Raw genomic sequence first — 25,866 nt, forward strand, 5'->3', positions numbered from 1 at the left:
GCTCCCTTTACATGACGCCGCCTCCAGCTGCTCCCACGCACCCCCCCCCCCCCCGCCACCCCATCGTCCACTTCCTAATCATAGCTATATTGGTCGCCCAGTAGTAGTTGCGAATGTTCGGCAGCGCCAACCCACCCCCCACCCCTCCCCCGACTGCACTCCAACAGCGATCTCCTAACTTGTGGGGTCTTATTCGCCCACACAAAGCCCGAAATGATCCTACTCACCCGCTTTAAAAAGGCCTTAGGGATGAAGATGGGGAGGCACTGAAAGACAAACAAAAATCTGGGAAGGACAGTTATTTTCACGGTCTGCACCCTCCCTGCCAGTTTTCAAAGTCCCCTTCCATTGCTCCACCAACCGGGTCAGGTTGAGCCTGTGCAGGGCATCCCATTTCCTGGCCACCTGTATACCCAGGTAACGAAAACCTTTCTCTACCATCCTGAGCGGCAGCTCTTTCAGTCTCCCCTCCTGCCCCTTGGCCTGGATCACAAACAACTCGCTCTTTCTCATGTTCAGTTTGTACCCTGTAAAACTACCAAAATCCCTCAGGATCCACAGAACCTCCCCCATCCTCTCCGCAGGGTCCGAAATGTACAGGAGCAAATAATCCGCGTATAGCGAGACCCGATGTTCCACCCCCCCCCCCCGAACCAGTCCCCGCCGGTTCCTCGAGGCTCTCAGCGCCATAGCTAGCATTTCTATAGCTAGGGCAAATAGTAACGGAGAGAGGGGACACCCCTGCCTCGTTCCCTGGTGAAGCTCAAACTACCCTGACCTGTTACCTGGGTATACAGGTGGTACATACACTTGCTACAGGCGCGGGGTACAGCAATTTCACCCAGCCAATAAAGCCCTCACCAAACCCGAATCTCCCCAGCGTTTCCCACAGGTACTCTCACTCCACCCGGTCAAAGGCTTTCTCTGCATCCATCGCTGTTACCACCTCCGCCTCCCCTCCCTCTGAGGGCATCATAATAATATTCAAAAGTCTCCGGACATTGGTATTGAGTTGTCTGCCTTTAACAAACCCAGTCCTGTCTTCCTTTATCACTCCTGGGATACAATCCTCAATTTTTGTGGCCAGAATCTTAGCTAGAAATTTGGCATCCACATTTAAAAGCGAAAGCGGCCTGTTTGACCTGCAATGTTCCGGGTCCTTCCCTCGTTTAAGAATGAGTGAGATCAAGGCCTGTGACATTGTTGGGGAGAGGGTTCCTTTCTCCCTAGCCTCATTGAAGGTCCTCATCAGGAGTGAGCTCAATATATCTGAAGTTGAAGATGATGTTCAATGAGGCAAGGTCGAGAGGGGTGCTCTACCTGATGAACTAATGAAGAGGAAGACTAACCAAGTGTTCGAATGTTTGTGAAACAGTGTTGCTAAGGGAGATGCAGGCTGTTTGTTTGTGTTAAGAGCTGGATTTCTACAGGGACTATGGGAACAATTGATGTCACAGGCCACGATTTCGCTGATTCTGAAGCGGGACAAGAACCCGGAGCTGTGTGGATCCTACAGGCCGATATCTGGTTGTATGTGGACGCCAAACTGCTGGCCAAAATGTTGTCCTCCAGGATTAAGGAGTGTGTTCTGGACGTTATTGGGGAGGACCAGACGGGGTTTGTTAAGGGAAGGCAGTTGGTGGCTAATATAAGAAGGCTATTAATCGTGATCATGACGCCCCCGGAAGGTAGGGAGGTGGAAGTAGTGGTCGGAATGGACGCAGAGAAGGCTTTTGATCGGGTAGAATGGGAATATCTGTGGGAGGTACTGGGACGGTTCAGGTTTGGGCGGGGCTTTATTGACTGGGTCAGGTTGCTGTATCAGGCTCCTGTGGCAAGTGTACGGACGAATAGAACAACATCGGACTACTTCAGACTGCACCGGGGTACGAGACAGGGATTCCCCCTCTTCCCCCTGTTGTTTGCGCTAGCTATGGAGCCGCTGGCAATTGCTCCAAGAGCTTCAAGGGGCTGGAGGGGGCTGGTCCCGGGGTGGGGGGGGGTGTTGAAGCACAGAGTCTCGCTTTATGCAGACAACCTGCTTCTGTATGTATTGGACCCAATAGAGGGGATGGAAGAAATCATGAGGATTCTAGGAGAATTTGGCCGGTTTTTGGGGTATAAGCTAAATATGGAGAAAAGTGAGATGTTTGCGGTCCAGGCGAGAGGACAGGAGAGACGATTGGGGGAGCTGTCGTTTCGGTTAGTAGGGGGAAGCTTTAGGTATCTCGGCAGCCAAGTGGCGCGGGAATGGGACCGGCTGCACAAATTAAATCTGGCCCAGCTAGGGGACCAAGTGAAGGACGATTTTCAGAGATGGGACGCGCTTCTGTTGTCACTAGCTGGGAAGGTGCAGACGGTGAAGATGACGGTCCTCCCGAGATTCCTGTTTGTATTTCAGTGTCTCCCCATTTTTATCCTACGGTCCTTTTTTAAACGGGTCAACAAAGTGATCACTGGCTTTGTTTGAGCAGGCAAACGAAGGTAAAGGAAGGCTGCGAGTACGGAAGGTAATGCTTGAGCAGAGTCGGGGAGAGAGCGGGCTGGCGCTGCCAAATTTTAGTAACTATTACTGGGCAGCGCACATGTCCACATGTTCTGGACATGCCCAATACTCAGGAGATTCTGGCAGGGGTTTGCAGCTGTCCATGGTGTTACAAACAAGGGTGGCACCGAGTCCAGAGGTGGCGATTTTCAAGGTGTCGGCGGATCCGGGAATCCAGGAGGAGAAAGAGGCAGACATTCTGGCCTTTGCTTCCCTGGTAGCCCGGGGACGGATACTATTAGCATGGAGGGACTCAAAGCCCCTGAAGTCGGAGACTTAGCTATCGGACATGGCTAGCTTTTTCTGTTTGAAGAAAATCAAGTTCTCCTTGAGAGGATCAATGTTAGGGTTCGTCCGGAGGTGGCAACCGTTTGTCGACTTCTTCACGGAAAATTAATCGTCAACAGAAGGGGGGGGGGAATGGGGTGGGGGGTTAATTTCGTTTAGAGTAGGGATAGAGGACAAATGCGCTAGGTGCGCGGGAGGACCAGCGAACCACGTTCACATGTTTTGGGCATGCCCTAAGCTTAGGGGGTACTGGGAGGGATTTGCGGGCATCATGTCCTGGGTGCTAAAAACAAGGGTGGCGATGGGTCCAGGGGTGGCAATGTTTGGGGTTTCGGAAGACCTGGGAGACCAGGGGGAGAAAGAGGGCTTTGCTTCCCTGATAGCCCGGCGACAAATACTATTGGCGTGGAGGGACTCAAAGCCCCCGAAGACTGAGTTGTGGCTTGCGGACATGTCGAGTTTCCTGTGTATGGAAAAAATTAAGTTCGCCTTGAGGAGATCTGTACAGGAGTTTGCCCGGAGGTGGCAACCATTTATTGACTTCTTTGCAGGAGAGCGAGCGTCAGCAGGTGGGAGGGGGGGGGGAAGAGTAGAGTAGGCGGGATAAAATGGCGGGTAGTACCGATGGGAGAGCAGCGGGCTTGTGCAGTATGTTACGATTGAAGTATTGAATGTACGTGGATGTTTGCGCATTTTTGCCTTTTTTGCTTTCTTTCTGTTGATGTCTGTAACTGTTTACAAAGCCAAAAACTACCTCAATAAAATTGTTCATTAAAAAAAAAAAATTTGTTTAGAGTAGGGGGTTAATAAAGGTGGGACCGGTAAGGGAGAGAGACGGCCTTTGCACTATGTTTATAGATTCAGGTACATTGTTTATTTTGTTGTTGTTGTAATACCAAAAATATCTCAATAAAATGTTTATTAAAAATAATTACCTTTTTGATTCTTCCCTTGCTATGTTCTCTAAAATAGTCATTTGAGTTTTCTTGGGCGGGATTCTCCAATAATCCGCACGCCCGCGAGAAAACGGGCACGAATCACTTTGGACTTTCTTCTAGAAAGTCCAGAGTGATTCTCTGTTTTTAAGGGGGCTAGCAGGGCTCCGGAGTGCTCCACGCAGCTCCGGCTGCTAATACGGGGCCCTGTATTTCTGGCCGCGGGTCCTCCGCACATGCACGCGCCGGCCCACTGCACGACATGGCGGATCCACACAGTGGACCGGCGCTAAAGAAGCAGGACACCCAGATAGCGCTCGCCCGCCGATCGGTTGGTCCCAATCGCGGGCCTGGCCGTCATGGAGGCCTCCCCTCGGTGACACATCATACCACCCCCCACCAGGACGGCCACTGCAACCGCAACGCCGAGCTTCCGCCGGGTGGAACCATACGTGAACCACGCTGGCGGGAACTCAGCTGGTCATCCTCTTTCAACGGCCCCTGACCGGCGCCACATTGACCACGCGCGACTGGCGGCGATTCGCTGGTTGCCGAAGAGTCGCGGGACCCGATCGTGGGTCCAACACCCCACTCTTCGCTCCAGCTGAGATACCCGGCCCTTGTTTCCGAAAGTACTTAGTTTCTACATAACAATGGCACAAACTTTGAGCATAATTCAATGTACAAACAGGATTGATTAATTATCTCATTGTAAAAGATCTTGGTAAGAGTGGTTATTGCAAGAGAGAAATTCCCATTCAGCTCAGGTGAGAGGTTTGGGTTTGAATCTAGTATCTTATATGTTTGGGCCTCAGCCTAGTGTCTTAAACAGAGGCAGTTGCGAGGGTATGAAGGCAGAGTTGGCTAAGCCCAAAAGATGAGACAGCAAACTCTGGTTAGGATTAACTCCGCAGGTTAGTTTATTGCACACATTCAAAAACCTGTGAAAAGGAGTATTAGCAATGTCACACTCGGTGTTCACACAGTGAAGGGAGGATAGAGAAAAGGTGGTTTTATAATTCAAGAACCACAGTGAAAATGAATATCAGTTGACATGAGTTCCAGAGTCCAACAAGGAAGTCTTTCACATAAGCATTTGATGGTCAGCTGGCTGGGAAGAGTGTTGTCAGATTTGTGTTGTTCCTCGTGTCTTAATAAAGCTTGTAGTCTCAAAGTTGGAGAAGATGCTTTATTGTGAATTTGTTCTCTCTTCAGAGCTTAACTTACGGCTACCTCAAATGCTGCCTGCCTGTGTGTCTGTGTCCTGCTTTCAGTTCTGCCTTCCGTGAAGTGTCATCACTTCCTGTCCCTGTGTATATATATAGCTCTCCCGTGCTCCCTCTAGTGCTTGCTCAGTTGTATTGCATCTACTCAGATCTACGATCACCACAAGATTCACTTTTTCAGATAGCGTTGATGTTACACGATGACGTAGGTATGCAAAGATGGTGTCAGTTCTGTGGAAGAGGATGCAAAACCTTCCAGTAGAATCAGGTTGCAAAGGCCGATGGTCCAACCTGAACTGAGCTTGCTTTTGTTTGGCCTGCCAATTGTATGTTAAACAGCAGAGTGGCTGCACAGCTCAAAAGGTAACATTAAACTGCTCAAAGCTAGAGTTTGGGGTCATGTGACCTTCCTTCTCCACAGTGACTTTAACAAAGGATGTTTACCTAGTATCTGGAATTTGGCTTTGTTTGCAGGGCTAATAATGTCCTCTTCTTTATGGGTCAAAAGGGGCACCATTTGTGTTGAAGGTCTGTTGCTTGGGAAGCTATTGTCTCAACAGACCCACAGACTCCACTAGCACGGCTGGCTTATCAAATGTAAATGGTATTCTTATAGCTCTTTTTGAAATTGGTACAGAAGCTCCTTAGGCATAATGAGGTGCAGCTCAGTGGCTGGATGGCTGGTTCCTGATGCAGAGCGAGTCCAACAGTGTGGGTTCAATCCCATACCGGCTGAGGTTATTCTTGTCCCTCACCTGAGGTGGGAATCCTCAAGTTAAATCACCATCAGTCAGCTCTCGCCCTCAAAGGGGAAAGCAGCTTCTGGTCATCTGGGACTATGGTGACTTTATGTTATATTTCCATTCATCACAACCCAATCTGGAAACTGTAGCTCAGGGGGTAAGGGCTTTAACTTCCACAATACACCTCTGACCCTTGCCCAGTGACTCTCCAGGAGCTAGAGAAAAACATCATCCAGATCCAGATATAAACTCAAGGTTTCAGACTGAAGATCCAGTTTAGTTGGAAATGAAATGAAAATGAAAATCGCTTATTGTCACGAGCAGGCTTCAATAAAGTTACTGTGAAAAGCCCCTAGTCGCCATATTCCGCCGCCTGTCCGGGGAGGCTGGTACGGGAATCGAACCGTGCTGCTGGCCTGCTTGGTCTGCTTTATAAGCCAGCGATTTAGCTCAGTGAGCTAAACCAGCCCTTAATGGAGCAATATCCACTTGAGGCAGTGTTCAAAATGTAATCAACCAAATGTTACAGGTACATTTAATACTTTTAGGACGTCTTTTAAATGCAAAACAAAAACAGAAAGTGCTGGAAAAACTCAGCAGGTCTGACACCATGGCCGGGATCCTCCCCTACCCGGTGGGGCGAGGGGTCCCGGTGTGTTGGAGTGGCGTGAATCACTCCGGCGTCAAGCCGCCCCAAAGGTGCGGACGTCTCCGCACCTTTAGGGGCCGAGCCCTAACATTGAGGGGCTAGGCTCGCGCCGGAGTGGTTGGCGCTCCGCCGGCTGGCGTGGAAGACCTTTGGTGCCACGCCAGCCGGGGTCAAAGGGACTTCGCCGGCCGGCGGATGTCCGCGCATGCACCGGAGCGTCAGCGGCTGCTGATGTCATCCCTGCGCAAGCGCAGGGGAGGGGGTCACTTCCGCCTCCGCCATGGTGAAGACCATGGCGAAGGCGGAACGAAAAGAGTGCCCCCACGGCCCAGGCCCGCCCGCCAATCGGTGGGCCCCGATCGCGGGCCAGGCCACCGTAGGGGCACCCCCCAGGGCCAGATCGCCCCGCGCCCCCCCCCCCAGGACCCCGGAGCCCACCCGCGCCGCCTGCTCCCGCCGGTAAGGTAGGTGGTTTAATCCACGCTGGCGGGAGAAGCATGACAGCGGCGGGACTTCGGCCCATCGCGGGCTGGAGAATTGCCGGGGGGGGGCGCCGACCGGCGCGGAGCGATTCCCACCCCTGCCGAATCTCCGGTGCCGGTAAATTTGGGACACGGCGGGGGCGGGATTGACATCGGCCCCCGCGATTCTCTGACCCGGCGGGGGGGTCGGAGAATGCCACCCCATGTGTGGAGAGAGGAACAAAAGTTAATGTTTCATGCCCAATATGATTCTCAGGTCAAATTGGACTCGATATTAACTCTCTCACACCACCTGCACACAGACATTGCCATGCGTGCTGAGTTTTCCAGCAGTTTCTGTTTTTCTTTCAGACTTCCAGCACGTGCAGTATTTTGCTGTTATAGCCTTCTTAAACTATGTTTTTATTAGAAGAATTCCAGCTGTGTGCAATCACCTGAACTTAATAGCGGATGGAAACAGTGTTAATAAATTTATTGGTTGGCTAATTTTGCGGTAGTGAATACAAGGTATGAAAAGTCTGAGAGATTTGGTTATTGGCTTTCAGATGCTACCATTTTCCTCATAGGAGTTTTTTTTTTGTTCCTTCATTGCTACTTCTTGATTCTCATTTTGTTAATTGAGTATTTGATTAAAACTTAACAGATGAGTGATTATTTGGCCAGCGGTGATTTCTTGCTGTGTGGCGCACAGAGAATTACCTTGGAAAGCAAATAATGTGAGTAGTTCAATTAGATTCCAGTTTTTCGATTCTAGTTTTTAAAATCTTTTTTTTTTAAGGGATCGATCACTTTTTTAAGGGATCGCTCATTCTATATTTAGATTACCTGACTCTTTAGATTCGATTCTAGTCTATATTCCGTCACGAATAACCGTTCTTTAAATTAGTCAGCCTCCAATGGCATTCTACCCATTGAATCAGAGGATAGTTCCTCTCTGCTTTTTGCTCATGTCGCTGTGCATCATTCTTCGTTTCTTTCTGCTTCCGGCTGCTTGTGCGAAGAAAAAGACAGCAATGCCCCGCAACCCCTGCAAATCAACTCCTCCTGTTCTACTTGTGTAAGAGCTTTGTCGGTTTTGAGGACTGGATTTTAACAAAGACTTTGGAGCACAGACCATTGGGTCCAAATGGAAGTCCCAAGCCCACAGTTTCCGGCAATGCGCATTCCAGCGAAATGGCGGCACGGCGGTGAGCACTGCTGCCTCACAGCGCCTGGGACGTGGGTTCAATTCCGGCCTCGGGTGACTGTCTGTGTGGAGTTTCTCCGTGTGTGCGTGAGTTTCCTCCGGGTGCTCCGGTTTCTTCCCACAGTCCAAAGATGTGCAGATTGACCATGCTAAATTGCTCTTCAGTGTCGAGATTAGGTGGGGTTACAGGGATAGGGAGGAGAGTGGGCCTAGGCAGGGTGCTCTTTCAGAGGGTTGATGCAGACTCGATGGGCTGAATGGCCTCCTTCTGCACTGTAGGGATTCTATGTTCCCTGAAATTGGCCCTGGTCCCCTCTTTGAAGCACAAAGCCACTGACTCCGATTATCCTGCTGCAGGCAGGCTGCTCCATAGAGATGGTGGCCTTAGTCGCCTGGATCCAATTGGGGTTGTGGTCATCTCAATTGTTGCTTTCCACGTGCAACCTGTCCTACTTCCCACCGCCACTGGGAAATGCCCCCTGCTCGTAAATGTGTGTGGGGTATTTCCGGGATGGTCATTCCCTATTTTCCTGACGTTCTGCACTTCTGCCTCAGCCGCCATGAGGCTGCACAAACTATATGTACAGGGCTCTCTCGTCCACTTCCCCCATTGCCTCTGGAATGTGTGGGATGCTGGTACCTCCATTCCAACTCAGCCTGCCATTAAGTTGGTGGATGAATGTCAACTGTTCCGCCACTGAAACATGCTCGCCATTCCTTCAAAAGGTGGACGATGCCTTTTCTTTATGTATACAGAACACTTGTTACTTTCAGCCATTGGTTCATTTGACAACTATTAGAGATCCTGAGATGATTGTTGGGGTCAGTGTTGGCGTTTTTCAACAGCCAATGTCCCATTACACTGCACATTCGCCAATGTGGAATTCGCAATTTGTGGGCGCAAAAGGTATCAGTGAATAAATGTTAAGATGTTACTATGTGAACAAAGCTATTTTTCAATATTTGTTTTCGACACTTGAAATTTAAGTTACTGAGTGAGAAGATGGCAACAAGAAAAAATTTCCAAGAAGTACCTTGAGCAGTTTGAAAGGAAAAATAGATTGAGTACTTTAAATGGACAAATCTTCCGAGGAGCGACACCATCTGATTGCGACTCTGCTGCTATTTCTTTAACCCCAAGATGGAGCACCAAACCTCTAGCCTGGGCTTCATCTGAAATGCGGAGAGTATCTGTTCTGGGACTCCTTCCTCAACAGTGCAGGATCACTGGGAAAAAGCCAAGCCATGCTCCCTTTTTTATAGAAATAGCTTCTATATTCTGATAAATCTCAATTCACTAACATAGGGTTTGAGTAGGGTGATCATTGCTCGGCACAACATCGAGGGCCGAAGGGCCTGTTCTGTGCTGTACTGTTCTATGTTCTATGTTCTATAGTGAAACACTGGAACATTTGAATAACTTTTCTGACGAACTATCCAATAAAGTGAGTCAGAACAGTCTGAAGTTTCTGACTCTAACTCAGTTGGAGACATCTTCGTGGGGTTCCAGATGCAGGATAATTGCCCCTGGAAGTTTAAACGTCTACTACAATTCCCACAGAGCCCTAGGACTGGGACTTTCGAGGATGTAGGAATGTATCCTCCAGGGTACAATCATCTGGAGATGGGAAGATCTGGGATTGTAACAGAATATTTGCCACACTTACCATGAAAGTCCTGTCACAGAACCATTGACAGATGGAGCTGGGCAACTACAGCCTGAAACTCACTCCAAGATATTTATTATTCTGTATACCTGCCATCTCCGAATCTCTTGATTTGATTTCAGCATGCAACCCATTCCCAGGTGTCCATTATTTTGGATGAAGAGTCATCCAGACTCAAAATGTTAGCTCCCTTCTCTGTCCACAGATGGTGTCAGAACTGCTGAGATTGCCCAGGATTGTTTGTTTTTGTTTCAGATTCCAGCAATTTAAAAAAATGTTTTATTCATTCTTGGGACGTGGGTGTTACTGGCTGGGCCAGCATTTATTGCTTATCCCTAAATGCCCTTGAACTGAGTGGCTTGTTCGGCCATTTCAATGGGGGGTAATGAAGAGTCAAGTGCATTGCTGTGTGGGTCTGGAGTCACATGTAGGCCAGACCAGGTAAGGACGACGGAATTCCTTCCCTGAAGGACATTAGTGAAGCAGACGGATAATAGTGCCATGGTCATCATTAGACTTTTAATTCCAGGGGCGGGATTCTCTGACCCCCCCCCCCCCCCCGGCCGGGTCGGAAAATCGCTGGGGGGCGGCGTGAATTCTGCACCCGCCGGCTGCCGAATTCTCCGGCGCTGGAGATTTGGCGGGGACGGGAATCGTGGCGCGCCGGTCGGCAGGCTCCCCCCCAGCGATTCTCCAGCCTGCGATTGGCTGAAATCCTACCCATTCTATGCAGGTACCACTAGCGTAAATTGGAGTTGGTCCCTTACCGGCGGGACCTGGTGGCGCAGGCGGGCTCCGGGGTCCTCGGGGGGGGGGGGGGGTGCGGGCCGATTTAGCCCCAGGGGGTGTCCCCACGGTGTCCTGGCCTGCGATCGGGGCCCACCGATCCACAGGCAGGCCTGTGCCGTGGGCGCGTTCTATTCCTACGCGCCGGCCGTGTAAGCCTCCGCGATGGCTGGCGCGAAGGTGAACCCACCCCCCGCCCCCGAGAATGCACGGGGATGATGTCAGCAGCCGCTGACGCTCCTGCGCATGCACGGACCCGCGTCGGCCGGCGGAGTCCCTTCGGCCCCGGCTGGCGCGGCGCCAAAGGCCTTCCACGCTGGCCGGCGGGGCGCCAACCACTCCAGCGCCGGCCTAGCCCCTGAAGGTGCGGAGGATTCTGCACCTTTGGAGCGCCCCGACGCCGGAGTGGTTCCCGCCACTCCATTGCTCCGTTTCTGCCCGCCACGCCGATTCCCGGAGAATCCCGCCCCAGATTTTGTATTGAATTGAAATTTCACTATCTGCCATGGTGGGATTCAAACCCAAGACCCCAGAGCATTATCTTGGGTGTCTGAATTACTAGACCAGTGACAATACCATTACGTCACAGCCTTGCCGTGTTTCATTACATACATTATTATATATTCATATACATGCTACTGGACTTTTTTTTAAAGCTAGTAGTTGGGTGTAAAAAGCATTCATAATCCTAATTTTATGTTGGCCTTTATATCTCAGAGGGAGCTGGATTACAAAGGGGAGGAAGTTAATGTGTCAGCTTCCCAGAGCCTTGGTCAGCTCATTCAGCGCATGGACACTCCCTTCTGGGCACCATCCCTCTGGTTGAGATTCCTGCTCATGATTTTGTGCCAGGACATCCCCGAGTGCAGACATGATCCTGGCATTGGTATAATGCTGACTCACCAGAATAATACTGAGGTTAAGTGATGTATAAACTAGGCTTTTATTTTCACATGTGCTGGAGATTGATGGAGGGCGGGTGGAGAGGGGGAGGGAGGTGATCAGATTGAGGTGTTGAAAACATGAAATGGATCTGATGGAGTAGATACAGAGGAGCTCTTACCTCTGTGTGGACATTTGTGAATGCGGGGACAGAATCCGGAACTTCCGGGCAGGCCATTCCGGGACGACCTTTTCACCGCAATCTGGAACACCCTCCCCACCTCGAAACATGCTGTGGCAATCGGAGTTATCAAGACTGAGATCAGTAGACCGTTGTAACATCAAGGTAGAAAGTTTATGGAGCTGAGGCAGATAAATTTAAACTACATCCCGTATGGTTAGGTTCAACCTTGAGCATTGCGTTTGCCAACAGTGGGACCGAAGGACAAAGAATTAGAGATACTCAAATCAATAAAAGTAGCGACGTGGGTCAGCAGAACCATTAAAATGCAAACCAAGTTAATTTCCAGATGAGTGGAATTTCAGAAGCTGAGAAGTTATATTAAATAGAATCTTAAGTACTGGACAAAATTCTGGTCTCCTATATTAAAAATGATAAAGATAGTACTGGAGAAGGTGCAAAAACGATTTCTAAGAGTGAAATCAGAATTGAAAGGCTTTAACTTTTCGCAAAGTCTAAGAAGTGACCTGAAGTGACCGTCTTGCCCTCATCAGGACAGTTTGCAACATAACCAACAGTAAAGGGAACAGCAATTTATACCTGCATGAGAAAAGAATGCTGACTGGTTGCAGAATAGACTCTGATTGACAGAGGTGTTGCCATGGCGAATGCAGCAGGGAACAGTTAGCTGCAAAGCTATTGTTCAAATTAAAACCAGGCAATGCTGTACCAACGAAATGACTATTTAAAAATATCTATTCAGAGAACGTTGAGAATCTAGAATTCATTACTGCAAGGAATAACTGAGCTGATTAGTACAGATGCACTTAAGAGGAAGCAAGAAATATGGATGAGGGAGAAAAGAATAAAAAGCTTCAGTGATCCAGGGTGAGAGGAGGTTTATGTGGAGCATAAATGCTGGGATAGAGTGATTGGGCTGAATAGTGTGTTTCTTTTTATTGATTAATTTACTGGATGTGGGTGTCACTGGCTCGGCCATCATGTATTGTCATCCCAAGTGCTCTTGAAAGTGATAAGCAGCCTACTAGAGTCCATGTGGTGTAGGTACACCCATAATGCTGTTAGGGAGAGAATGCCAGGATTTTGACCCAGCGACGGTGAAGGTACGGCAATATATTTCCAAGTCAGGATGCTGAGTGACTTGGAGGGGAGCCTCCAGGTGATGGTTTTACCGTATGTCTGCTACCCTTGTCCTTCTAGAAGATTGAAGGTGCTGCCTAAGGAACCTTGGTGAGATGCTGCAGTGCATCTTGTAGATGGTACACACGGCTGTTACTGTGCGTCGGTGGTAGAGGGTTTGAATGTTTCTAGGCTGTAAATTCTGTGTATTGAGTGCTCTCCATTTGTTTCTCTAACTTCTCTCTATTCTCTCCGCCCAGAATGATTGGAACCAACGAAATCCCTATCATCATCGTCGGCAACAAACGAGACTTGCAGAGAGGCCGTGTCATTCCCAGGCGGAACGTTTCCAACCTTGTGAAAAAGACGTGGAAGTGCGGCTACATCGAGTGTTCGGCCAAGTACAACTGGCATATCCTCATGCTGTTCAATGAACTTCTAAAGACCATCGGGTGCGTGCGCTGCAGGCATGTTCACGCCGCCATACGTTTTCAGGGAGCCCTGCGGCGAAACCGCTGTAGTGTGATGTGACTCAGTCTTCTGTTGAGACTTCACAGGCTGTTCAGCGTCTACGAAGGGGCCTGGACAGGTTTAAATATTAACTGAGCGGATTTTACCGCGCATTGTGCAAAATGTGGAGCCGGCCACGTGTACAGCTGGAATTTGGTCAGGGTGTCCGGTCTACGATCATGTTCTTCTAATCACCCCATGATCTGTGCTTCAGCCCTGCAGAACTCTGCACACTTTGCGCTGGGTTATAAAGTTTACCCCCTTTTTCCCTTGTTGAACCACCTTTAATTTGTTTGGAATAAGTTTCCTATGAGTTTCTTCAGCAATAATTAATCCAAAGGTCTTCAAAGGAATCATGTTGGGCGATGTTCTGAAGTTCCGTTGTGTTCAACTGAGGGCCAGCCACGGCTCAGTGGGTAGCACACTCGGCCTTGATTCAGAAGGCGACAGGTTCGTCTCCTGCACCAGAGGCCTGAGTACAGGCTATGCTGGTACTATGGGTGCTTTACTGAGGAAATGCGGTGCTGTCTTTTCAATCAGATACTAAACAGTGCTCTGCCAGCCCTCCTGGTGGATGTAAAGCTTTGATTTGAAATAGTTGAGTGGGGCGCTTCCCACTGCTGTACTGGCCAACATTAATCCCTCAACTAAATCACTCAAATCTGACAATCTTGCTATTTGTGTGACCTTGCTGTGGATAAATTGATTCCCACCTTTCCTGTATAGGCCATGCTAAATTGCCTCTTAGTGTCCAAAGGTTAAATGGGGTTGCAGAGATAGGGTGGGCGATTGGGTGCTCTTTTGGAGGGTCAGTGCAGACTCGATGGGCTGAATCGCCTTCTTCTGTACTGTAGAGATTCCATGAGATTCCATGAGAACAGTGTTCTCCATTGGGTGTAAAGCGCTTTGGGTTATCCACTGGTTGGGGAAAGTGCATTTCCAGCTTCTAATGAGGGCATTAGACTCCTCACATAGAATCCTTACAGAGCAGAAGGAGGCCATTTGGCCCATTGAGCCAGCACCGAACCTCCGAAAGAGCACCCTACCTAACCCCATGCCCCCACCTTATCCCCATAATCAGTTTGGACACTAAGAGGCAGTTTTAGCATGGCCAATCCACCTAACCTGCACATCTTTGGACTGTGTGAGGAAACTGGAGCACCCGGAGGAAACCCACGACATGGGTAGAAAGTACAAATTCCACACAGTCACCCAAGGTCAGAATTGAACCTGGGTCCCTGATGCTGTGAAGCAGCTGTGCTAACCACTGTGCTACTGTGCCGCCTCATAGTATTGCTTCCATAGAACCCCTAGAGTGCAGAAGGAGGCCATACGGCCCATCGAAGGAGTTAATTCAGCCCACCCCTGCATGGAGTGGCTTAGGTAGAGTGTTAGGGTTAGGAACCACTCTACCCATAAAAGTGCGAACGTGTCTATCTTTCAGCTATTTGATGGTTTCTTTTGTTGTCCCAGCTACTGTAGCTGAGGATTTAGTCCAGTCTGATCCTCAAACTTTTGAATTCAAAGCTAACCTAGACTCATAAAGTGTGAACGTCTCTTTCCCACACTCTGATAACCCCACCACTGGTTGGCTATGAGTGGAATAAGAGCAGAAAACACCAGAAATCCTCTCAATAGGTTAGGCCGCATCGGAAAGTGGAAGACATGGTTTGGATCTTTCACCAGAAGCCTGGGCTGAGAGTTGAACCTTTTTCACTTCCTGACACTGAACGTCATTACTGCTCATTACCAGACTAGTCCGAACTATTGCCAGACCTCTGACTTTCAACCCTGCAATTTGTAATCTTTACAGCCATAAATTAAATGCTTTCGAGCAATAGGTTTGAGATACACTATTCCTTTGACCGTGATCAGCACCACTACCCCACATACTTATTATTCACAAATTACTGCTGGTCTGGGACATGGGAAACAATATTATTATTATTATTATTATGGCATGGCGACACAGTGTTTAGCACTGCTGCCTCAATGTGCATGGGATCTGGGTTCAATTCCAGCCTTGGGTGACTGTGTGGAGTCTGCACATTCTGCCTGTGTCTGCATGGGTTTCCTCCGAGTGCTCTGGTTTCCTCCCACAGCCCAAAGATGTGCAAGTTAGATGGGACTGCGGGGATAGGGCGGGGCAGTGGGCCTAGATAGGGTGCTCTTTCAAAGGGTTGGTGCAGACCCAATGGGCCGAATGGCCTCCTTCTGCACTTTCAGGGTTCAATGGAATCAATACAATGAGGATTGTGCGAGCTGTGCACTGTTTCCATGGCTGGCTTCTCACAGAATGTATATTTGTCTTGAATTTCACCCATCTGCCACTGATTTGTGCTGCATTAGACTGCAATTGTTCCATGCAAGAACAATGGTGCATCTTCACATTCCCCAGCCATGATCAATTGCCACCAAAAATGGCACTTCTAGAAAATGCAGGGCTTCCTTTGTATGAGGCTAGGTAGTTAAATCAATCGGACAGTGCTCAAATCCATCGGACAGTGCTCAAATCCATTTGGAATGTCCTATTTTGGTCTACGCTCAATGAATGGCCAGACTGGCTAAAGCTCGGGCTGGGGAGAGGGGTGGAGAAACAAGCAGACCAAGATGAAAAAATGGCTTAAAGTTTCTTTAATTCAAGTTCTTTTTCTGGTAAACCTGAATATCTGCGAAATGCACATACAAAATGAGAAAGCAGTATCAGGTTGGGCTGTAACCTTGTACAGACAAATCATTAATCAACATCCTGTTTAAAGGAAATATTTGCATCTCTATTGCTGCTTTCGAGATATAAGGATATCCCAGAATGCAGCTTCTGAAATGTAGTCACTCTTGTCATTTTAGATTCTTGAGGTGGAGGAGTTCCAATCTGTACTAGCAAGTCTTTAAATAGGTCCCACAATAACTGGCAGAGCCATTTAGTCCGATTTTCATAGAACCCCTACAGTGCAGAAGGAGGCCATTCAGCCAACCGAGTATGTACCCACCCTCTGAAAGAGCACTCCTCCTAGGCCCACTCCCTTGCAACCCTGTGACCCCACCTAACCTTTGGACACGAAGTGGCAATTTAGCATGGCAAATCAGCCTAACCTCTATGTCTTTTGCCTGTGGGAGGAAACCGGAGCACCTGGAGGAAAACTACGAGACATGGGGAGAATGTGCAAACTCCACATAGTCACCCGAGGCCGGAATTGTAGTAGTGCTAACCACTGTGTCACCATGCCACCCAACATCAGAGTTTTGTCAGTAACCAAAATGAATACAAAAATTCTCCAACAGGATGTGTGCTTCGTATGTCTTTCTGCGCTCAAAGGTTGGTGGGCTGGATTTAAACCCACAAACTGTGGGTCGAATACCAGGATCAGAGGTATTTACATATTGCGGTTTAAGGGACACAGGCTGTTTCTAATGCAGCTGAATCCTCCTCCTCTGGTGAGCTGGGCAGGGGAATCGCCCTGGAGCATGAGCTTGACATTGTGGATCAACCCTAACTGCCATGCAGAGAATCAATAACATTGACTCAAATTTTATCCTGTGTTCAATAAAACTACGCAAACAAAGTCAGTTAGATTTTTATCCTCTCCCCTGCTGACCACCAGGTCCATCAGTTTCTCATAGCAACCACAGAGAAAATTTGCAACACACCTACTTCATTTTTCAGTTTGAATCATAGTTACTGTCTGTGTGATGAAATCAGAGACTTGTAACCTGTTCAATGCCAATTTTTTATAAATTGGATGGCTTCTGCACAATTCTGGAGTGATAGCTATACTGGCTAAGGAATTATCTCACCGTAGATTGACTAATTAACCCCCACGTAATGGGCCTCATATTGAACCAACGTGGTGTCACTTTTGTTGTCACTAGCATTAGTGCAGTCGCTCTCTAGGGGACAAAGTTTAAGAATAATGGGTCTACCGTTTAAGACGTCAGAGAGGAAATATTTTCCGTGAGGTTCCTTAGTCTGTGGGCTTCTCTTCCCCAGAGAGCAGTGGAGGCCGGCTCATTGAAATTACTCAAGGCAGAGTTAGACAGATTTCCGATAGGCAAGGGGATCAAGAGTTATTGGGCAGCAAGGTAGCATAGTGGTTAGCACCATAAATTATATGATTTTATTGGGAGGCAGAAAGGCAAAGTGGAGTTGAAACGATAATCAGATCAGCCATGATCGTATGGAATGGCGGAGCAGGCAGGAAGGGCTGACTGGCCTACTCTTATGATCCTGTGCTAATCAGCATTGTGTAGAATCAGCTGGATAATTCCTCCACTGTAATGCACTCCTAGTCCTGATTATCTGATCGTCGTCTCACTGCTGTTTGTGGGAATTTGCTGTGCGTATGTTGGCTGCTGCATATTACCATAATGTTTAAAGTACTTTATTGGCTGTAAAGTGCATTGAGACATCCTGAAAGGTCCTATTAAATGGACTTCTTTCCACTATTTTAATCCCTGAAATCCAGTCAGAGTAAATATCATCCTAGGCATTTTCGCCCCACGCCTGATGCTGTCAAAAAATTAAGATGTAAGTTTATATAGTGCCTTTCCCGTTCACCAGATATCTCAAAGAACTTCGTAGCCAATGCTGGAAATGTGCTGGCCAATTTGCATTCAGCAAATTCCCATGATAAGGAATGTGATAATGGCCAAATGTTGTTTGAGAGATTAAGTATTGGCCAGACATGAGGGAAACTCCCCTGTTCCTCAAAATAGTGTTGTGAGATTTTTATTTCCACCTGAGAGAGCAGATGAGGCCCTGGTTTAATGTCTCCCCTGAAAGACAGCACCTCTGACAATGCGGCACACCCTCAGAAGGCCACTGGAGTGCCGGCCTGGATTCTCATGCCCAAAGTCTTGGGGTTTGAACCAAAATGCCTTCTGACTCAAGAGTCGAAAAGTGCTACCAAGAGAGCCACAGCTAATTGTGCCAGACTATGTTTTCTAAAAGAGTCCATGTTGTACAATAACCTATCTGGTCCTCTCCAGCAGAAAAATCCATGGAAATGAACGAGGCCATTAAGCAACATGCACAACATAGCTTCGTAGGCAGAGACCAGCAACTCTCACAGAACGAGTAGAGCTTCCCATCATTCCTAGTGTGAGCTAGGAGGGGGAGGGGTGCTCTTACTGAAGTGATAAGCCAGCGATGCCCACATCCCATGAATGAATAATAAAAAAAATCTCGGCAATATTTCAGTTTGTCCTGTTTAACAGTAAACCGCAGATTTTGACACAAGTTTTTGGTAACCGGTTACTGCTTTGGTGTGGGGAAGGGGGGGTGGGGGAGTGGAAATGCTGGCGAGGGGATTGGTGTGTTGTCAAATTCGTCAGTGTTGAGCACTAGTTACCTTGTTTACGGCTTCCCTCCCTCCTTGTCATCCCTACTCCAATCTATTGTTCGGATTCTGCTGACACCGTGTCCTGAACATGCTGGGGCTAAAAGGCAAGGCAGTTGATCCAGGTGCCAATTATGCCTCAGGAAAGCCACTCAATTCAAGGAAAATTGGGGATGGACAATAAATGCTGGCCCAGCCAGCGATGCCCACAATCCATGAATGAATCATAAAAAAGAATCGCGGCAATATTTCAGCTTGTCCTGATTGACAGTGGACTGCTGATTTTTAATCAGTGACTGAACTTTTGTTTGAATTGTAATGATTAATGAATATTTTGTGCAATTATTAATTAACCTGGCATAAAAGGCAATCCTTTGATTCTCCCGTTAAAAAATCTATAATTTAAACATTGAATGATATACACCCTCACCCACAAAATGCTATGATACAATGAAATAAACTTTATTTACAATATTCCCATGTGGAATTCTGAGCATTTCTTCAAACAAATTTTAGAAGAAGCACAGGCACAAAAATTGATGGATTTTATATGGATCTAGCACAACACAGGGGATTCAGGCCAGTAAAGAGGCTGAGAGAAAGTGAGAGAAAGAGACTTTGTACTATATGGTGAGAGAGATAGAGAAGAGAGGCAGCGAAAGATGGTGTGAGGGATAGAGATAGGCTGAAAAAGATGGATAGCGAGAGAGAGGAACTCAACATAGCGAGAGAGAGAGAAAGAGAAAGTCTGCAAAACATGGTGAGTGGAAGAGTGGGAGAGGTGGCTAAGGGGATGGTTTAGCACAGTGGGCTAAAATGCAGAATAAGGCCAGCAGCGCGGGTTCAATTCCCGTACCAGCCTTCCCGAACTGGCGCCAGAATGTGGCGACTAGGGGCTTTTCACAGTAACTTCATTGAAGCCTACTTGTGACAATAAGCGATTATTATTATTACATAGAGAGAAAGTGCGAGAAAGAGAGAGAGAAAGTGGCCATACAACAAGGAGTGTGAGAGGGAGAGGCTGCAAAACATGTGCAGGGAGAGAGGTCGCAATAATGGGTAATGAGAGAGAGCCGCCACGCAACATGGAAAGAGAGAAAGAGAAAATTAGGTGAGAGACTTAGGGAGGCCACTCAATATGGAAAGAGAGAAGGTGAAATAGATTGAGAGTGAACAGAGTGAGATGCTTCTCAACATGGAGAAGGGATGCTTATTTATCTTCATTTCATAGCCTTCTAGACTCAACATGGACTTCAACATCTTCAGGCTATAAACTCTATCCTCATCTTGACCTCCCTTTTTTAAATGTTTTCTTGTGGTGCCAAGATATCCCCTCCCCCACAGTGCCATCGGTCACTTGTTCTTAAGTTTTGCTTTCACAGAACGCTGACCTTTGTTCTGCTATTAACACATTTTGCGTTCTTATCTCCATGCCTCAATCAACACCTTCTTTAGTCATCAAAACTACCATTAACAGTCCGTGTGTCTTGGGCCCAAAACATCTTTGTCAAATTTTTCCTGAACTCCCACCTATCCCTGCCCTTCTATTTTGCTCCACCTACTCCACCCCATCTCTGAAACGGTATATAAAATCCTTTCTCCCTCCCCTTAGTCCTGAAGAAGAGCCATGCAGACTCAAAACATGAACTCTGTTTCTTTCCCCACAGACGCTGCCAGACCTGCTGAGTTTTTCCAGCATTTTCTGTTTTTATTTCAGATTTCCAGCACCCACGGTATTTTACTTTTACTTCTCGTTGGTATTATTCCACATCCTCTGTCTGATCGCCTGCAACCCTTGGGTTCCTTATTCACCTGGAAAACTATGTTTCCTACATTTCAACAGTGACCACAGTTCCAAAGATCGAGAATTTGGCTGAGAAGTTCTTTAGAACATGTTGATATCATGAAGGTGCTAAATGAATGCATGGTTTGTCTTCAGTGGGCACAAAACTTGAGACAAAACGTGCGGAGGAATAAACTTGCTGTGAATCATAGAATGGGCCTTTCCTTTTTTGCAACACCTAACACTGGGGGTGTTTCTATTACACTGGTATCCATAGAATCCGTAGAGTCCCTACAGTGTAGAAGGAGACCATTTGGCCCAACGAGTCTGCACCGACACTCCAAAAGAGCACCCTACCTAGACCCACTCTCCCACCCTTTTCTTGTAACCACACATAACCCGCACATTCTTAGACATTAAGGGGAAATTTAGCATGGCCAATCCACCTAACCTGCACATCTTTCCACACTAAGGGGCAATTTAGCATGGCCAATCTACCTAACCTGCACGTCTTTGGCCTGACGCTGAATGAGAATTAGATAATGATGGGGGCAGTACACTGGGGGATTGGGGGGGGGGGGGAAGGGAGGGTCTTGCTTTGGTTTCTGTTTGTACACCTGTAGGAAGAACGTGAGTTAAGTAGATTCTAATCGGACAAACCTACCATTGATTTGTTGTGTGTTTCTCTGTCTGAAACCGGAGTCAAGCAGGTACCACATTACTCTCTACCTGTACGCCTGCCGCCAGTCCCTGTTCCTGCCAACCACCCAAGTCAGGAAGTAGCTACTCCCAGTGATATTTAAAGGGATCCCAGCTGTTTTCAGGCAAGGTTGGCTGGAGCTTTTGGAGACATTGTTCTCTCAGCCCCTTGAGGGTTTTCCACCTTATGCAATCTCCTCTAGTTAAATATTGGGAAGACCAAACGCATTTTGGTACCCACACTAGATTTCCAGTTGCTAGTTGCCAATTCCATTTCTCTCCTTGGCCAGTCTCTCAGGGGGAGACCGGACCAATCATAACCTCGGTATTCTCACAACCAAACAGCCCAGTCTGGCGTGTAGCTGCAGTACTGAGAGAGTCATTTGGGGAAGAGGTTAGACCAAGTTTCCAACTGTCAGGCGGACACATGAAATAGGAACTGGAAGAGATTAAATAGCCCATTGAGCCAACACACCATTTAATGCAACCATGGTGGGTCTCGGGTTTTAACTCCGCTTTCCTGCCCATTCCCCGAGAGACCAAATATCTACCCACCCAGCCTGAAATATATTCAACGATGGAACATTTGCAATGCACTGGTGTAGAGAATTCCAAAGGTTCACAACACTTTGAATGAAGTAATTTCTCCTCCTCTCAGTCCCAATTGATCAGCCCCTTAGTCGGAGAGATGTGGAGAGCACCTGCTCTGGGAGTTCTATCCCTCATAATGTAAGAGTGTCAAGGATGCCACCATTTACTGCATGAGCTTCTGTATTCCGGTAAGTTTAAATGTTCCAAAGGTACTTTGACAAGCTAGCAGAGAAGGTAAGTGTGTAAGGCAAGTGGGTGAGGAGGTACGATGGGTTGGGGGTGTGGGGGGGGGGGGGGGGTAGTCAGCAGGGGGTTCAGCCAAGAGGGCTAATCAGGTGGGCAAGGGATGTGGATGGGTGTGGGAGGGATGATGGGTAGTTATGAGGGATAGTTATAGGTGTGGGTGTAGCTGAGTGGTCAGAGAATGTTGGGGGATAGTTTAGGGGTGGGAAAGTCAGATGGTTAAGGATATGGGGGGAACATAGGAAGGAACATAGTAACAGGAGTAGGCCATTCAGCCCATTGAGCTTGCACTGCCAGTTAATGTGAGCATGGCTGATCGGACATTTCAATGCCTTTTACACCCACGAAAGGAACATACGTTGGGTGGTTATGGAGCCCATTAGATAGAGGGTCAATAGTATCATTACCCAGGAGTTGGATCCTTCTCATTTGTCCTGGGTAACTATTTTGCTAAGTGAGTCAGAACCATCTGCAATCTCCGACTGTAACTCAGGGTTCTAAACAGAGGGAAATTACCCAACGAATGGTGGGACTTCCCGGGCAATTCCCACGGAATCCTTACATTTGGACTTCCCCAGTGCATCTTCCTGGCACCTCCGGGGATACATCCACTCAGAGAATTTTTTTTCCTTATTTGTTCTTGGGGTGTGGGCGTCACTGGCTGGGTCAGCATTTCTTATCCATCCCTAATTGCCCTTGAACTAAATGGCTTGCTAGGCCATTTCAGAGGCGGACACTTAAGAGTCAACCGCATCGCTCTGGAGTTATATGTAGGCCAGACCAGGTAAGGACGGCAGGTTTCCTTCCCTAAAGAACATTAGTGAACGAGATGGTAAGGGATATGGGGGAACATAGGAAAGAACATTGGAACATAGTAGGCCATTCCGCCCATCGAGCCTGCTCTGCCATTTTTAGGACAGTCGTCAATGGTTTCATGGTCTTCATTATACTTTTATTTCCAGATTTTTATTGAATTGAAATTTCACCATCTTCCCCATCTTCCATGGTGGGATTTGAACCCTGGAGCATTACCTTGGGTCTCTGGATTACTAGTCTAATGACAATAACAATACTCCACCTCCTCCCCGCGCACCCGCACCCGATGACTATCGCTCCCAACTACCCATCACCCCTCCAACACCCACCCTCACTCCTTGACCAGCTGATTAGCCCCTTCTCCCTTGGCTAAACCCTCTGCCGACTAGCCCCCGCACACCCCCAACCCATCGGACCTCCTCACCCACTTACTTTGTACACTTACCTTCTCTGGAAGACGTAGGTCCATCAGATGACATAAAAGATCCCATAGCACTATTTCAGGAAGAATAAAGATGTTTTCTCATGTGGCCTGGCCAACATTTATTCTTCAAACAATACCAAATTCGGATGTTGGACTGGAAAACATTAATCCTGTTCCTCTCTCCACAGATGCTTGCTGAGTGTTTCAGGAAATTTCTCTGTTTATTTCACATTTCCTTGCTTCTTCAGCAGTATTCACCTTGGACAAAATCTGGCCGTTATCTAATGAATGTTTGCTGGACAAAAGGAACTTTTACGAGCATGGCGTGGAACTCAAGAGCAAAGGACTTCAGGAAATTGTAGAGGTGTTGCACATCTGTGAATTCCGAGATGCACTCTCGGAAGTGTCCCTCTCCATTGGGAGCACCGGACTCAGAAATCACCCCTAATGACTACAAAACCGCAACAGTTTCAGATAGACTTGATCACAATATCAGTTGTTGGAAGGAGCAGAAAATGTAGGAAGATTTTAGCACCAGATTATCCCTGATCCTTCCCATAGATTGTGATGTATTTGTTATATGCAACTGATTGAATGAGCCATGGAAGCATTTTACAGATTGTTTATGTCAATCGGTGGGTACACTTTACATCAGGAAAATGTCAACTAACGTTTGACCTCTGGGTGAGCAGTGCATAGGATTCTGGGAAGGGCAAATACCCATTTCCAATTTGCAGTACTAACGATGAGTTGTTTTGTTTTACCCGCGCTGAGTGGGGCACAAGGCAGACTCACACCTGTTCCCATAGCTAGGCTTTCTCCTACCCTGCATCAAACATGTCTGACCAGGAGTCTCTCCCACTTTTACGCCTGACATTGGAATGCATCGGAAGGATTTTGCAGGTTAATACACATCCGTTTTTACCGCATGTGCGTGCACCTTCCTTGGCCATCGGGTCCTCCTGGGAATGGGACTCCAAACTGGAGCTTCTGACTCAGAGACAGAGGTGCTATCCTAATGTGCTACAAGACTGCCCAATTATTTTTGCCTTGTTAAAATGATCATTACAGGCTCAAAGCTGTAAATGGAGCACTTCCGACGCATGTTACAACAGGTGATGGTAAAGCAAAGGCGATCGGGAGTAGCAGAGGTATAGGAGGGACCAGAGGTGAAGGTGTGAAAATGACTGACTTACACGGTTCAGTCCATTAAGTAGCATGAATGCATCTTTGAACATGGGGCAGAAGAAAGATGTAGAGTGAAGGAGATCCAAGACCACAAGGACCTGGACACAGCAGTGCATGAGTAGACTGCTGCTGACAGCGCTATTTTAATATGACTGAGGAGCAGGAGGCTAAATATCATCAAAGATTGGGGGCGGGATTCCACTAATAGGATACTGCTGTGAGTTCAGAAAAACATCTACCTACCACAAACTTGAGGCATGCACTGTATTGTTGGTGCAATGTCAGGTACACAGGCTGTATGTCCCAGATATCAGCCGATCGAATCAAACAGCATGTTCCTTTGCTCACAAATTTTTTTTTATCCTTTCACTGGACGTCAGTGCTAGGTCAGCATTCGTATTGTCCATCCCTAATTGCCCTTGAAAAAGTGGTGATGAGCCAGAAGAGTGGTGATGAGCTGCCTTCTTGAAGCCTATGTGGTGTAGCTACACCCACAGTGCTGTTAGCGAGGGAGTTCTAGGATTTTGACTTAGCGACAGTGAAGGAATGGTGATATATTTCCAAGTCAGGATGGTGTATGGCTTGGAGGGGAGCTTGAGGGTGGTGGTGTTCCCAATGCATCTTTTGCCCTTGTCCTTCTAGGTGGTGTAGGGCGCGGGTTTGGCCGGTGCTGTCGAAGGAGTCTTGGTGAGTCGCTGCAGTGCATCTAATAGATGGTACACACTGCTGCCACTGTGCATTGGTGATTGAAGGCATGGATGTTTAAGGTGGTCAAGTGAGCTGCTTTGTCCTGGATGGTCTCCAGAGTCTTCAGTGTTGGAGTTGCACTCATGCAGAAATGTAGAGAGCATTCTATCACACTCCTGACTTGTGCCATGTAGGTGGTGGGCAGGCTTTGGGGTGCAAGGAGGTGAGTACCCTCTACAGAATTCCCAGCCTCTGACCTACTGACCATACTCAACGAGCCAATGCTTGCAAAACTCAAAACAAAATGTCTGTGGTTAGAAGTGTTTCTGTGATTGGGCAGCACGTGTTCAACAATCCTGAGTGCACAAATAGCTACACTAACAACCAATTTAAGATAATCAGTCAACCTCCTAATGTGGGTCATTTACGTATGCTAGAAGCGACGTCCAGGGACATGTTTTCTGCAAATTAAAGGAATATGTTCAAAACTCTTGTCTCTTTAATTTACTCAGGAGCTTGAAGAACGTATGGTTCCCTGCTGCTTTCTTCATTGCAATGTCTTGGCCAATCAAAGTCAACTTTGCCAACCAACCAGCACTTGTTCCTCCTGTAGTATAAATTGCTGTCGTCGTTTGAAATGTTACATTCTTGGATTTGGCCTGATGAGTGCAAGATGAAAAGCATTGTCTCTCAGCAATATTCAAAGGCTTGGTGGTAAGCGAGAACCTAATGAAGGATTAGTATGGTTTCTATATAGAACAATGAATTAGCTACAGACTGAAATCTAATTCATCGAGTGAAACTCAATTTATATAGAAGTGCTATTTTGTTCCCACAATCAGCTTACCATCTTGAAATTAATTCCTCGTATTGTTTTAT

General features: G+C 47.6%; 1 protein-coding gene across 1 annotated transcript in view; it reads left to right on the plus strand.

Annotated features, from left to right (window-relative positions):
• LOC119975208 (ras-like protein family member 10B) overlaps positions 1–14,312 on the plus strand; it is a 241,970-nt gene extending 227,658 nt beyond the window's left edge. Inside the window, exon 4 of the mRNA XM_038814823.1 lies at positions 12,971–14,312. Coding sequence (XP_038670751.1) covers positions 12,971–13,241 — 271 coding nt within the window. The 3' untranslated portion in view covers positions 13,242–14,312. The remainder of the gene's footprint in view (positions 1–12,970) is intronic.
• Positions 14,313–25,866: the final 11,554 nt, after the last annotated feature.

This window comes from Scyliorhinus canicula, chromosome 12, assembly GCF_902713615.1.
Source record: "Scyliorhinus canicula chromosome 12, sScyCan1.1, whole genome shotgun sequence".
In the NCBI taxonomy this organism is placed as follows: domain Eukaryota; kingdom Metazoa; phylum Chordata; class Chondrichthyes; order Carcharhiniformes; family Scyliorhinidae; genus Scyliorhinus; species Scyliorhinus canicula.